This window comes from Glycine max, chromosome 7, assembly GCF_000004515.6.
Source record: "Glycine max cultivar Williams 82 chromosome 7, Glycine_max_v4.0, whole genome shotgun sequence".
Classification (NCBI taxonomy): Eukaryota; Viridiplantae; Streptophyta; class Magnoliopsida; order Fabales; family Fabaceae; genus Glycine; species Glycine max.
The window spans coordinates 35,585,947-35,599,069 of NC_038243.2; the positions used below are offsets into that span (position 1 = coordinate 35,585,947).

Here is a 13,123-nt window from a genome sequence, read left to right on the forward strand (position 1 = left end):
AATAAATATAAACAATATTAATCAAAATGTTAAAGATACAAATAATGGGAAACTAATACTATAATCTTAAGAAAATTAAAAAGAATTATCATAGTAATAACATAATAGTCTAAATTCTAAAATAATAAATTTTTCTAGAAAAATAAACATAAAAAATATATACAATAATAAATTTTTATTATAATAGTAAAAAATAATGAAATAATATTATAAAAATAAAAATTATAAAATATTTTTTTACACATATGCATCACGCAGATATCAATCTAGTATTTTTTTTTCTTCCTAAAAATAATTTTTTTTGCTTATCATAGTATTAATATAAAAAATGAATATTCTCATCCTAACATGATCTATCCCATAGACAAAGTCAAAATTTAAATTCTAAATAATTTGATTAAATGATATATATTATTACCATTTATAGAGGTGTTTAAATCCAAACCGATCCAAAATAAAAAGAAAACTGCTCAAAAAAATCGAAAACCAAACTAAATTGATTTTTTAAAATTTGTTTGAATGATTTTTCTTCTCAAATTAATTGGTTTGGTTTGGGTTCAGGTTTGTGTTTTTGAAACCAATCCAAATTACAAAACTTATATTAATTTAGTGTTATATATTTTATGTGTGTATCACTTGAGTTTCATAATATTTTATAGTATTATGTATACGAAACTTATATAATGCATATTATTTTTCTTTTGGTTTAAAATAAATAAAATTTAACATATTTTTACTATAGAAAATTTAACACATTAATAAATTTAGTAAATTGTTATCAATAATTTTTTTAATATAATTTTATTTAAAATATAAAAAAAGTATATAAATTTTAGTAAAATAATATTTTAATAAAAATCGTAAAAGTTAAACTGAATCAAAGCACAAAATATTGATTTGGTTTATTCAAATTTCATTTTAAGTGAAGATCGACCGAACAATATATGCATTTTAAGTTTCATTGAAATAAGTTTTCAATAAATAAATCATATCAAATCCAACGGCAAACACGCTAACCATTTGTGTGAATGATTGTTGGTACTTATAGAGTATCTTTTATTTACCTTCATATAAATTTTTTACTTTCCGATAATGACATGGAGAATAAAAGCAATCGCCACGTGGAGATTGCGCATCTCTCTGACTTGAAAAATCTGAACATCGTTTGTGATCCACGAAAACCACATCAGACGCAAGTGAAAGCACAATTGTTGCGGTCGCCAACCATTCACAAACACTTACATTTATCTGATTAATATTCCAAAATTTCAAAGCTCATCCAAATCCTCTACTAAGCTTTCATTTTCTGCAGAGTTTTCTACCTTTCACAGCTTCCTACGTGTACGTGTGCTTTTATCCACCTCTATTTTCTGAGGCAGCGAAGTACAGAACACTCTAAAGATCAATTATTTTCTTTTGTTTTCTTTCAGCATTATTCAAATTCCATCTGGGTGTCTATAACCGGCACAAACAAACGCAAATGAGATTTCCCAAGTTGGGTTTCATTGCTTCATGAGCACTACCACTATGTTGGAGTCTTTAGCTTGGTGCCAAAGCTTTAAGGTAAGTAAAATCTCTTCTTGTGTTTTTCTTAACAGTTTCGTTTGTTTTCATTGTTATGCAGATATGGGGTTGGTTGATTATGTTATGCAGTATTAGCAACTCACTCTTTGATACTCTGACGCACTTTTTGTTATTAGTTAAAATTTATTAGAAATTATAAAATCACGAGTGGAAATCTGTAAATAAGAAGTGAGAGCACACAAATTTGTGATTTCCAATAGAATACATCCAATAAGAAGAAGTGTGTTTAAAAGAATGTTTTAAAAGAGTGTGCATTTCTCATGCAGATATCAGCTGCAAAAAAATTTCCTTTTCATTTTTCCTACATTTCCCTTCAACAAAATGTAGTAATATAGAAATTGAGGTTGCTTAAACTTTGAAGTTGTTGCTGAATCCAGTTTATATTCAAACAATAGAATCAACTCCTAATGGGTAATCAATGCTCTCACAAATAAAATTATCCATACTTATAAAGGATCATGAGAACACAACAAAGATTATACCGTAGGAAAAATAATAACGAATACAAGAATTTAGCGTGGTTCGACACCTCTTGTCTACATCCATGGAACAATTTCAAAAGTATTTTAGTATCATAAAATGATTACAAGATTGTAACCCACCCTAAATTGTGTATCACTCTACACACTCGAGTATCCCACTCAATAGTTAGAAGAAATGATATACTCTCACATAAAAACACTTTTCTCTCAACAAAGTGACTTTGTTTCACAAGTTCTCTTCTCACACATTCTCTCTTCATGTGTGTCTTCTCTATTTATAATGAAATTGCCACCAATTATAATAAATAAGTTCTCTTAGTTGAAACAAAAACAACTTTACATCCATTCAAATAGGTTTTTACAATATTTCACTTTGCATTTAAACCACCTAAATCTTAGTGGTAAAAATTCAATTCCCACTATGCATTAAATGCACCTTATCTTTTGACTTGGAACTCTACAACTCCTCCATTTTTTAAGAAGCCATAAACTTTAGAATTGAGTATTGTCTGGGTTAAACTGTAAATTCAGCTTTTTGCATAATCTAATCCATATTCAGTAAGTTGTTGCTTGTTCTGAAACACGCTTTGCAATATTATTCTCATGCAGGGATATGACCTTACCAAACAAAAGAGTCCGGGTTACTCTCATGCCATTTCACGAGTTTATAGAAATTCTATTTTCATGCTTTATTCAGTTAACAAACAAGTGCCACTACTACCACATGGTGCTAGTCATGGGATATTTCATAGGACTTGTGTGTCGGAAAATTTCCTTAAAAGGTCTCCTCTCAATGTTCCATCATGGAAAGGATTGTATAGGCCGCGTTGGGAATGGCTACAAACAAATGTAGCATATGATGTTGCTGGTGCTGTTGAAGTCATCAATGATTTAGGATTGGATACTCTTACTTTCTTGGCTGTGACCGTCTTAATTGTGCCTACATTCAAGTCACTTAAAGCCAGTCCTGTAAGAAGTTCTTGGAGTTATACCTTTTTTTTCCAGTTTTCTTTAAGTTATGCTCTTGAAATTATGATAATCTCTCATCTTAAAATAATCATAACCATCATTCATTATTGCTCTGTATTAGTTTAGGTAAATTCCTGCATTAGTTTGATTAGTTAAAATGGATTAAGGCATTCTTTATGCAAACGAGACAAACACAAGCATCAAGAATGAGAAGATTGCACAACTTAAGTTTTGATGATAATTTGAATGGCTATAGATTGAAGATGTGATTTACAGCAACCTCAATATCTATAGTCATTCAGTTGTACTTATTAAACACTGAAATAACTAATTAGAAGACTTGATCTTCTAGTTATTTTTGCAATTATTGGTTTTGGAGTTTGTGTACGCATTGATTCCCATCATTTATCAATATAATATTTGTTGTGGCCATTGTAGTTAAACAAATTTTTAAGTGATCTTTACTATTCTATGAATTTAAGATTACAGTTCTGTTGCTGGAAAAGTCTAGATTTTTAGTTGATTGAAATCTGAAATTAATTGTTGTACCACAGAAATTAGTTTGAATTGATTTTAAATTGTAAAAATAAATATCTAAAGCTACTTTATATTTATAAATATGCATGTTGAATCTCACACACAAAATAGCAGAATTAGACTTAGTGTTATCTATTTACTTTCTTATATTAATAATTGAAATAAATTTAATGGTTGTTATTTTCAGATACTTGGTTTCTTCTGTGCTGGTGTGGTACTCAATCAGTTTGGTTTAATTAGAAACCTTACAGATGTTAAAGTTTTATCCGAATGGGGGATCCTTTTCTTGGTAAGATACATCTTTGCAGCTACTCTAGTTATTATTTTTTATTTCATTTGTCTGTCACCTTAAATGAAGCATTGAAACTGTGATATATAAACATATTTTAGCATGTTATTACTCTATTTTGTAAAAACTAATAATCCAAAACTCCTAGGTTAGTCTGTTTTTTTAATTACTCCATTTCATCAAAATTAATAATTCAAGTGAACACCCATAATATTTTACTGTATTGATTACTTTTATTTTCTACACGGCTCCTGAATCTCATAGGTATTAACCTTTTTTTAATTTTTTTTTTTCAACAGTAACATTGTTAATCCTAACCACCGTCGCTGTTATGTTCATATTTGTTTTAGGATAAGGTATCATGCACATTAAAAATATGATTGGAGGTTATGAAAGAACCTTTTTAAAGTCTAAAATATAAGTATGAATAACCTATATTATTTTTATGGTTGTAATCCTCAGTAAAATTTCTGATAAACATGTTGTATAATTACTGAGTCTGAAGTCATGTTTGTTTCTTTTCAGCTGTTTGAGATGGGTTTAGAGCTTTCACTTGCACGTCTGAAAGCTCTTGCAAAATATGCTTTTGGGATGGGATTGGCTCAGGTATGATGTGATAATGGGCATGCAAAGAAAATTTCTTAAGTCATTTCTTTCACATTATTCATCATTTAGCTTCATCTATGTTAAAGATTTTAAATTTATCAATCATAGATGATGGATTTTACCATTGATTTATTGTACTTAGTCATTCATTCTTTATATTTGTTCAATATTTATAAAATTACATTTGGCCTTGCTTCTCCTTATTTTAATTTCTATTTAAACACTTTTGAAGGTTGTATTGTCTACTTTAGCATTTACTGCTTTTGAACTTCCTCCAAATGGAGCTGTTGGAACAAAAATTTTGGAATTCCTTTTCCACTCTAGGCCTGATCTGGTAAGGTTTCAATATCTTGACAATTTTTCTTAGTTTCATGTTTTTACTTTTTCTTGATATGGCAGTCATTCTGGCGAGAGACAGACAGATAGAATGCATGCATTCGGAGTATAGACACTTCCAAATGAGAAATTTGATAGTGAAGCTTCTAAATTTTGAGAGAAATTACTAGACACTTACCTAAAACTTGAGCCTTTAGGAAGTGGCTCCCACTTCTTGTACATTCTACAAGATGCTAGTTGACCAGATACTAGATAATCCTTTATGCTCTGAATTAGTAATTAAAATCCCTATTCAAGGTGTTGTTTGATAGAGCCCCAATGGCATGGCTTGATCCATAGATCTGATCTCCCCTAGTAGAAAATGAACTATGGAGTTCATTCCTTACTGCCCCTATTCTTCTAATTAAATTGTAGTTTCAACTCAAAGTCAATATGTGTTTTGTTCACACTTAAATGGCTTTTGCATTTGGGGGAATGTTTCACATCAAAACCATTTGCAGAACTATTTCTAACAGCTTAATCTTTTAAGATGATTGTTTTCTTACAAAGATGATTAATTATTGTTATTGCTAGATATGAAAAGGTATAATATCAATAAAACCTTAAGAGGCTTCACTGCTTTAATCTTTAATTTATGTTGAAATCATATTCATAGGTGAACATCAGAAGTGTTGATGAAGCTGTAGTGATTGGTGCTGCACTCTCTCTGTCTTCTTCTGCATTTGTTCTACAGGTATTTGTGTGTTTTGAATGTCTATTTAAAATTGAAGATAAACAAGGACTATTTCTGCACCTTGTTTGCAAAAAAGACATGATGACAATGTTGATGTATCAATGGTACCTAATATTTTTCACTAGTACTTCAATTTTCATGTTTCCAAGAAATAGGAAACTTTTTTATGCATTAAAGAAAAAATAATGCACGTGACTAACAAAAATAAACACGATTTCATGACTATTGACAGATCTGAGGTAGAGCTGAACAGTTGTAATTTGTTTAGATTGATATACTGACAAACACATTCATGCTTTTATAAAATATTTACGAAGGTATTCACATTCCAACATAGCATATAAGTTTTGGAGAAAAGTCTCAATGGAAAAGCTTGTGGTTGTTATTTTTTGTAGTCAATACAATAAAATATATAGCTAATTTTGATGGCTGGAATTCTTTGCATCCTTCCTTCTGTCCTTTACAATCCAGTGATTTATTATGGATCCCATTGATTTTCTTAAAGATAATATTGATTTAGCTGTACTAGTTAGTGACTGTCATTTTCCTACTCTTGCCCTGCCAAATCATGTTGCTCCTTTTACTTCTAGTATGCAATCTCTTGGTGTGTAAATTTCTTTTTCCGGCCCTGTTCTTTTATATGCAATTACTTTGTTTTGTTTACTGCATTGAAAAGAAATCGTGGTCAAAACAAGTTTGTCTGTGCATGAATCCATTGTGATATGTGACACTAAATGCAACTTATCAAGCATATATATATATATATATATATATATATATATATATATATATATATATATATATATATATATTTGTAGCTTCTTGCAGAGAGAGGTGAGCTTCCTACGAGATTTGGTTCAGCAACTCTCGGAATACTTCTTTTGCAGGTTTTTGTCTTACACTCTTGCTTGGTTACAGTCTCATTAAGTATGTAATATTTATCACAAAAAAATGTGGATGTTAGAACTCATATTGTATGAGTTTACCTGCTGACATCTTCTGATAAACAGTTGTAGATTGATAAATAATATGTCAGTAAACAACAGCTTTTATATAATTAATTTTGTTGCTTTTCTGCTTGCTATTCCAGGACTTAGCCGTTGTCCCTCTTTTAGTCATACTTCCAATACTAGAGAGCCAGGTGAGATGTAAACTATAAGTAATATCCTCACTCTTGCTATTTTTAATTAAACATATTACTGCCTCTCTGGTTGCTACTTTATAAACTGATGGAGTTAACAGTTTGAGATATAGTAAAGCTCTTTATCGTGCTTTGAATTATGGTTAACATTGTTTGGTCATCAACTACAGTGTAGCCCACCTACCACTTTGACATAAACTGTTTACTGTTATTCCTTTTTATAGGCTGCTATTGGTATGCTAATATAAACCCACCCTCGACGGGCCCAATCAGTTGCAGGCCCACTCCCCTTCTTTCTAGCATAACTAACTAATGGGTATCTATCATGATCTTATGATAGGAGGGTGGTCCTTGACATATATAAAGAATTACTTCACTCCAAATAAATATAAAATCTATGCTAAACTCTGGGCTTACAAATGTTGGATAGTCATGTTGTCAAAGATACAACTTCAAAAAAATTGTATGTAGATTGTTTTTATACCTATCTAGTAAAACCTTTCTCTAAGTATGCCTGCATGTATGTGGTTGTGTGTGTGCACACCTTGTTACAGTAATGTGCTAGTTCCGTTCTTCTTAAATGGTAAGTTTGTCCTTTTTGTATTCTTTTTCACTTACTGTAAATTTGAGGTTAACAATTATGGTATGCTGCATGACTGTTATATTTCCTACAATAAACTAATTTGGTTATTTGATAATCAGATGCATCAACTTTTGCATTCATTCTTCATCCTGTGCTTTCTTATTTTTCATTCTAGAATATAACTGAGGGAAGTATTTGGCCCATGCTTGCTCAAGAAAGTTTAAAGGCATTAGGTGGATTGGGTCTGCTTTCTCTTGGGGCAAAGTACATTCTCAGAAGAGTTTTTGAGGTCTGTATCACATATTTCAAGAAAGATTTTTATCCAAAAAAATAAAATGTGTCCAAACTCATTTTTGATATGTGCTAGGCAGTAAAATGTTGGTCAAATTCAGGTTGTTGCAGATACAAGGAGCTCAGAGGCTTTTGTTGCTCTTTGCTTGCTGACTGTTGCAGGGACTTCACTAGTCACACAGAATTTGGGATTTAGTGACACGGTTCCGTATTTTCCAATGCTTAAGGATTTTTAATTTGGGATTGTGGAGAATCATTAAATTGAATATTAACTTGACAGTTGTGTGAAATATCATAATGCAGCTTGGGGCTTTTTTAGCTGGAGCAATTTTAGCAGAGACAAACTTCAGGACCCAGATTGAAGCAGACATAAGACCATTTAGAGGCTTGCTTCTTGGGTTGTTTTTTCTAACTACGGGAACTTCAATTGACATGCAGGTTAATATGATTATCATTTATTGTATATGTAGCATGGTTTTTAGATTTCTAAGCATGTTTATTATGTTAATTTGATTGTTGTGTCTGTGCATATATGCTGACTTTGATTTTCAGATTCATCAAGCTAGATATTATATAGGCCCAAAATTTTGATCACCTGTGATGTAACATTCTGATAGGGTATTGGGTATTATGGGGTGTCTAAGTCCCACATCGAGTAGTATGGGATGTTTGATGGAGTTTTTAAGTGCTTGGTTCTTCACCCTTAAAAGCTAAGGGAGGGTTTCCCTACTCCCTAGTGCTTGGGTGCTCATCACATTTTTGTAAATGAAAAATACTGAAGTTGTACTTTGGATAAATCCAAATCCTAGTAATAGTAATTGCCTTGTGTTACCTTGAAGTGAGGATACTCACCCACCACCCACTGTGCTATTCTATTACAAAAAATCCTCGTCTGAATGACATGCAAGTGATTTAAAGGAATATGTAATAATATATCTTTAACATCCTGCTGTTTGCATGAAATTATGAAATTTACACACCCTCCACGGTGAAACTATAGATAGATGTATTTCTTCCCCTCTATAATTATTATTTTTGTTACAGCTCCTTTTGCGAGAGTGGCCCAATGTACTTTCCCTCTTGGGAGGTTTAATTGTTATAAAGACATTGATCATAACTGCAATTGGTCCTCGTGTTGGACTTACTTTAAAGGAAAGTGTAAGAATAGGATTGCTTCTATCCCAAGGAGGCGAGTTTGGATTTGTTGTTTTCTCTTTAGCAAATAGGTAAGTAATTATCTAATGTGATGCATTGGTGCTATTTGAATTAGAAAATTGGGATTGTTTTTAGTTATAAAAATTTGTGGCTTCTTGTAAGCAGGCTTGGGGTGCTTCCTCTTGAGCTCAACAAGCTGCTCATAATTGTGGTTGTATTGTCAATGGCATTAACCCCATTTCTGAATGAAGCTGGAAGAAGGGCTGCTAGCTTTATTGAAGACAAATTTGATGCTGAGAATGTATGTCTCTTTTTTTTGTAAGATTTACAATTTTGGCAGTTATGTGCACATAAACACAAACACACGTGTGCTTGCGTATAGGGATTGTGAGTAGCAATGATGAATTATTGGTGTATTTGAAAAAAAAATCATGCATAAGAAATGTAATTACATAATACAAGAAAATTCACATGCTGTATTAAAGTTGGTCTTTTTTGGCACAAATTCATCCCGTGGATTATATGCTTCAAGCCGTCAATAAATTTTTAATTATTATTGTTTTATCAACTTAAGATGTTAAAGGAGAAACTTTGGGATATAAAAAACAAAATAGAACTGTTTCTTCACAATATGTGTGGCAATCTTATGCCACAGTGATTTCATTTTAACTTCAAGTTTACATTGAGTACTAATTATTTGCAGAAACAGAATGCTTCTGAGACGGTTAACTTCAATGTTAGTGAACCTGTTGTTATCCTTGGATTTGGACAAATGGGCCAGGTAGATCAATCAATACATTGTAAAACTTGTCATTTATATTGCCAATTTCTAAAATTTCTTCTTCTGTTCCATATATAAAGGTCCTTGCCAATTTCCTGTCCAATCCATTAGCTTCAGGAGGAGATAGTGATGAAGTAGGATGGCCTTATGTGGCATTTGATCTTGACCCCTCAGTAGTAAAGGTCAGTGTATTTGAGCATCATGCATGGCTACTGTCCACCAGTATCCGCATGAGACCCTTTTCTTTTCCTTTTTGATGAATTGTTTGAAATTCTTGAGTAGAGATCTGCTGTTTAGAATATCTGCAATTTGGTATGGATTAATTAGATGTTGAGACATTCTCTCTGAAGCCTTACACGAGGCATGGAATAAATAGACACTTTTTTATATGGACAAACTCTGTTTATATTTGCGCCTGATGCACAGTTTTATCTTGTCTAAAAAATAAAATTCCACTGATCTTGTGAACAGGATGATATGCAAGTATAAATGTTCCAATTGAGTGTTGACTCATCAATCATTCTTTGTTTCTTTTTTCTTATGTTATCCTTTTCTTTATTTTATTAAGAGAATGAAAGCATTATTTCATGTCATTTATTACCCTTCATATTGCAATCCTCTTTTATACACCTTTTTTTTAATTTATTCTTTCCATCATGAACTGCTGGACAGGCAGCTAGAAAAATTGGCTTTCCTGTACTCTATGGGGATGGATCACGCCCAGATGTTCTTCACTCTGCCGGTGTCTCTATTCCAAAAGCTTTCATGATTATGTACACTGGGAAGAAGAAGACAATTGAAGCTGTTCAGAGGCTAAGATTGAATTTTCCTGCAGTAATAATCTCTTTCCCACCCCCTTCTTGTCTCAATTGGTTGTGTGTGAGAGCATGTATGTGCACAAGAGGGGGAAAAATACGGGTTTCTATAATTGAAAGCAACTATGATATTATGATGTGACTAGCTTAGTTTTAATTTGTTTATTAAATGAATGGTGCTAGACTCCAATATTTATCATAAGAAACTTCTAAAAGATCATTCTGTAATTGGAGATCTCTTGCATACATCATACCCCCCAACTTTACACGTGCACAAAACTATAAACAGAAGCAAAGGGTATCTGATGCACTAGGACATGTACATGTTAGGTTTATATTAGGGGTGACTTGACTAATAAAATTTTGTAACGGTGTGTGTTTCTTATCTTCCTTTATTTCTGTTCTCTTCTCTCTTGGTTTAATAGTATACTTAGTGATGAAATTCCTCAGATCCCAATCTATGCCAGAGCTCGTGATCTCAAGCATCTTTTAGATCTGAAGAAAGCAGGTGCAACGGATGCCATTTTGGAAAATGCAGAGGTACTGTCAAAAAATTCTTTCCCTCCCTTGATGCTTGGAAACTGGTGCTAAATATTTTATTCTTGCAGACTAGCTTGCACCTGGGTTCTAAGCTGCTGAAAGGCCTTGGTGTGATGTCTGATGATGTAGCATTTTTGAGTCAGCTTATTAGAGATTCCATGGAGCTCCAAGCTCAAGAAGGAATCGGCCAATCTGAAGATCGCGGATTAGATATTATGAAACCACTGCAGGTACTTCAAAACAATGATTTGGCTCGGGTAAATGCTAAAATATGGTTGAAATGTGATATCTAACAAAAAACTGGGAGAAAGAATGTAATGACTAATAAGTAAAAACTTTAATACTAAATTAATTGCATTGATATGGCATTGTGTGGGTTCCTTCCTCATGCCTGACCGTAATATAGCCATAGAATCTTCTGATTTTTCACTTTGAATGTTATTTTCCCCATGTTTTCTATTGCATTATAAAAATGTTTGGGCAAAAAAGTGGTGGGAAGTTCCTTCTATTGTTTGTCTTTGATTACATTGTCCTTGATGTGATAAATTCTACGTCTTGAAGGAGTCCATAAATGTCATTTAACTTAGATACCTTTTGTGTTTGGCTCTTCTAAAGTGAGCCAACTGTAAAGTAAGTAATCTTAATTGTTGATGAGAAAATTAACAGATGATATTCCAGCATATTCACAATTTGTTATGCATATACATTTAAGATTGACCTCTGGTTACTTATTTCTACATTTATTAATTTATTTTCAAGGAAATTCAAATTATCTTTTGATAACTAGAGTTCAAGATAACTTGCATTATGTCCCCATTTTTGAATTTGTTCTTTATAATTTTTATGGCTGCTATTGCTGTGGTAGAAACTTGCATAACATAAGAAACTGATGTGTCTATATTCTAAGGTGAAAGTTGCTGACGTGAGGGAAGCACATGTACTGACGGCAACAACTTCACCAGAAACTGAATTATCAGAAATGAATCAGAAACATCAAGCTTCTTCGATTAGAAATCAAAGGGAAGTAGATTCAGAAGAACAAGATTATGAACTGAATGAAGCTGTGAATTTAGAAGGAAATGGTGTTTTAGTTAGCAAACAAAGTAGTGAAGAAAGCTCAATGGTAGTAGATCCATCAAACCCTTCTTCCCATACTGCCACTGAGGAACCCTAAATAGGGCTTCTTCCCATTTATTTTTCTCCTCTAACCCCCATAACTTCTGAAAAATTCCAGCAAGTTATCATTTTCATTGCAGAGCTAACAATATATGTATAGGAAACATCCCAATGTAAGAGAGTTTGTAGAACAGCATCATTCCAACTCTGATGCTTACTTCAATTCTTTTGAGAACCACAAAATGTATAGTAATTTAACACCAGTAACATAGCTTTTATTTCTTGTGTGAAGTCCTAAACAGTTTAAGCCTTTAAGTTGATATCAAACTGTAGAGGTCAACATGTAGCAAATCACAATTAGGGTGATGGCGTGTGAAGTATTTTTTTTATGATGATAATGCATCATGATTCATGTTATAATCACTATTAAAGTGTAATAATAATAGACTTGAAAAAATCAATATGTTGTAACATAGTTGATAGATAATCTTATTTCTTAAACATATAGTCATAGACTTATGGATTTAATCCCTAATCCGTGGTATGCAAAAATACATGTTAAGAGAGATCAATTTCTTAAATAGATATTATTACTTGAGGAGATTAATTCTTGATTTTCGATGAAAGAATATCTTGATTAGAAAAAAATAAATAGACTTAAAAAAGAATAACGTCTTACTTATTAAACATAGTTTGCAGTGTGTTCATGGTAGGCTTTTATTTGTAAAAAATCTCACCTCAACTGCAAGGGTTAAGATCTTCTCCATTTTTTTCATTATTAAAGTTTTGGACAAATAAATGAAATTGATATGATACACATTAAATAAAAAAATACCATTTATTTTTCTAAAACGATAGAAATGGAAGAAATAAAGAGGATTTTTTCCCACTGGAGCTGGTGAGAAAATTGATTTTGGACTGCTTTACTACTGAAAACTAAAAGGAAAATAAGTCCAATCTCACTTCTTCCCATCATAGAGAATCTTTTGATTGAGTAAATCCAAATTGCATGTCACATGCTAAGTTTAAAACTTTAAATTAATAATGTATTGCTTTTAGTTGTAGATTATTCAAATGAAAATAAATCTGACAAAGCAGTTGATGCGTATTTTTCCTAAATCACATGTTACTCACTGTGCAATGCACAAAATCCTGTTGCAACCGG

General features: G+C 31.9%; 1 protein-coding gene across 2 annotated transcripts; it reads left to right on the top strand.

Moving 5' to 3' along the window:
- The first annotated feature begins 1,171 nt into the window (after window positions 1–1,171).
- Window positions 1,172–12,221, top strand: LOC100798214 (K(+) efflux antiporter 3, chloroplastic). 2 transcript variants are annotated; one of them, XM_003529223.5, is made up of 20 exons: window positions 1,175–1,341; window positions 1,431–1,563; window positions 2,676–3,035; window positions 3,760–3,861; window positions 4,387–4,467; window positions 4,700–4,801; window positions 5,459–5,536; window positions 6,355–6,423; window positions 6,627–6,677; window positions 7,436–7,549; window positions 7,653–7,754; window positions 7,855–7,989; window positions 8,596–8,777; window positions 8,872–9,007; window positions 9,410–9,487; window positions 9,568–9,669; window positions 10,160–10,321; window positions 10,753–10,842; window positions 10,911–11,072; window positions 11,750–12,221. In XM_003529223.5, the coding sequence occupies exons 2-20, from the start codon at window positions 1,513–1,515 to the stop codon at window positions 12,014–12,016; spliced, it is 2,424 nt and encodes an 807-aa protein (XP_003529271.1). In that variant the 5' UTR covers window positions 1,175–1,341; window positions 1,431–1,512; the 3' UTR covers window positions 12,017–12,221. The 2 variants fall into 2 exon arrangements, with proteins under 2 accessions (XP_040873262.1, XP_003529271.1); XM_041017328.1 differs by lacking the exons at window positions 10,911–11,072; window positions 11,750–12,221 and having other exon boundaries at window positions 1,172–1,341; window positions 10,737–10,843.
- The last annotated feature ends 902 nt before the right edge of the window (window positions 12,222–13,123 follow it).

Excerpts from the sequence above, each read along its gene's own strand:
- LOC100798214 (XM_003529223.5), top strand. The coding sequence starts at position 1,513 with ATGAGCACTACCACTATGTTGGAGTCTTTAGCTTGGTGCCAAAGCTTT. Across the intron at positions 3,862-4,386 it reads AATGGGGGATCCTTTTCTTG|CTGTTTGAGATGGGTTTAGA; the intron begins GTAAGATACATC and ends GTTTCTTTTCAG. Across the intron at positions 4,802-5,458 it reads TCCACTCTAGGCCTGATCTG|GTGAACATCAGAAGTGTTGA; the intron begins GTAAGGTTTCAA and ends TCATATTCATAG.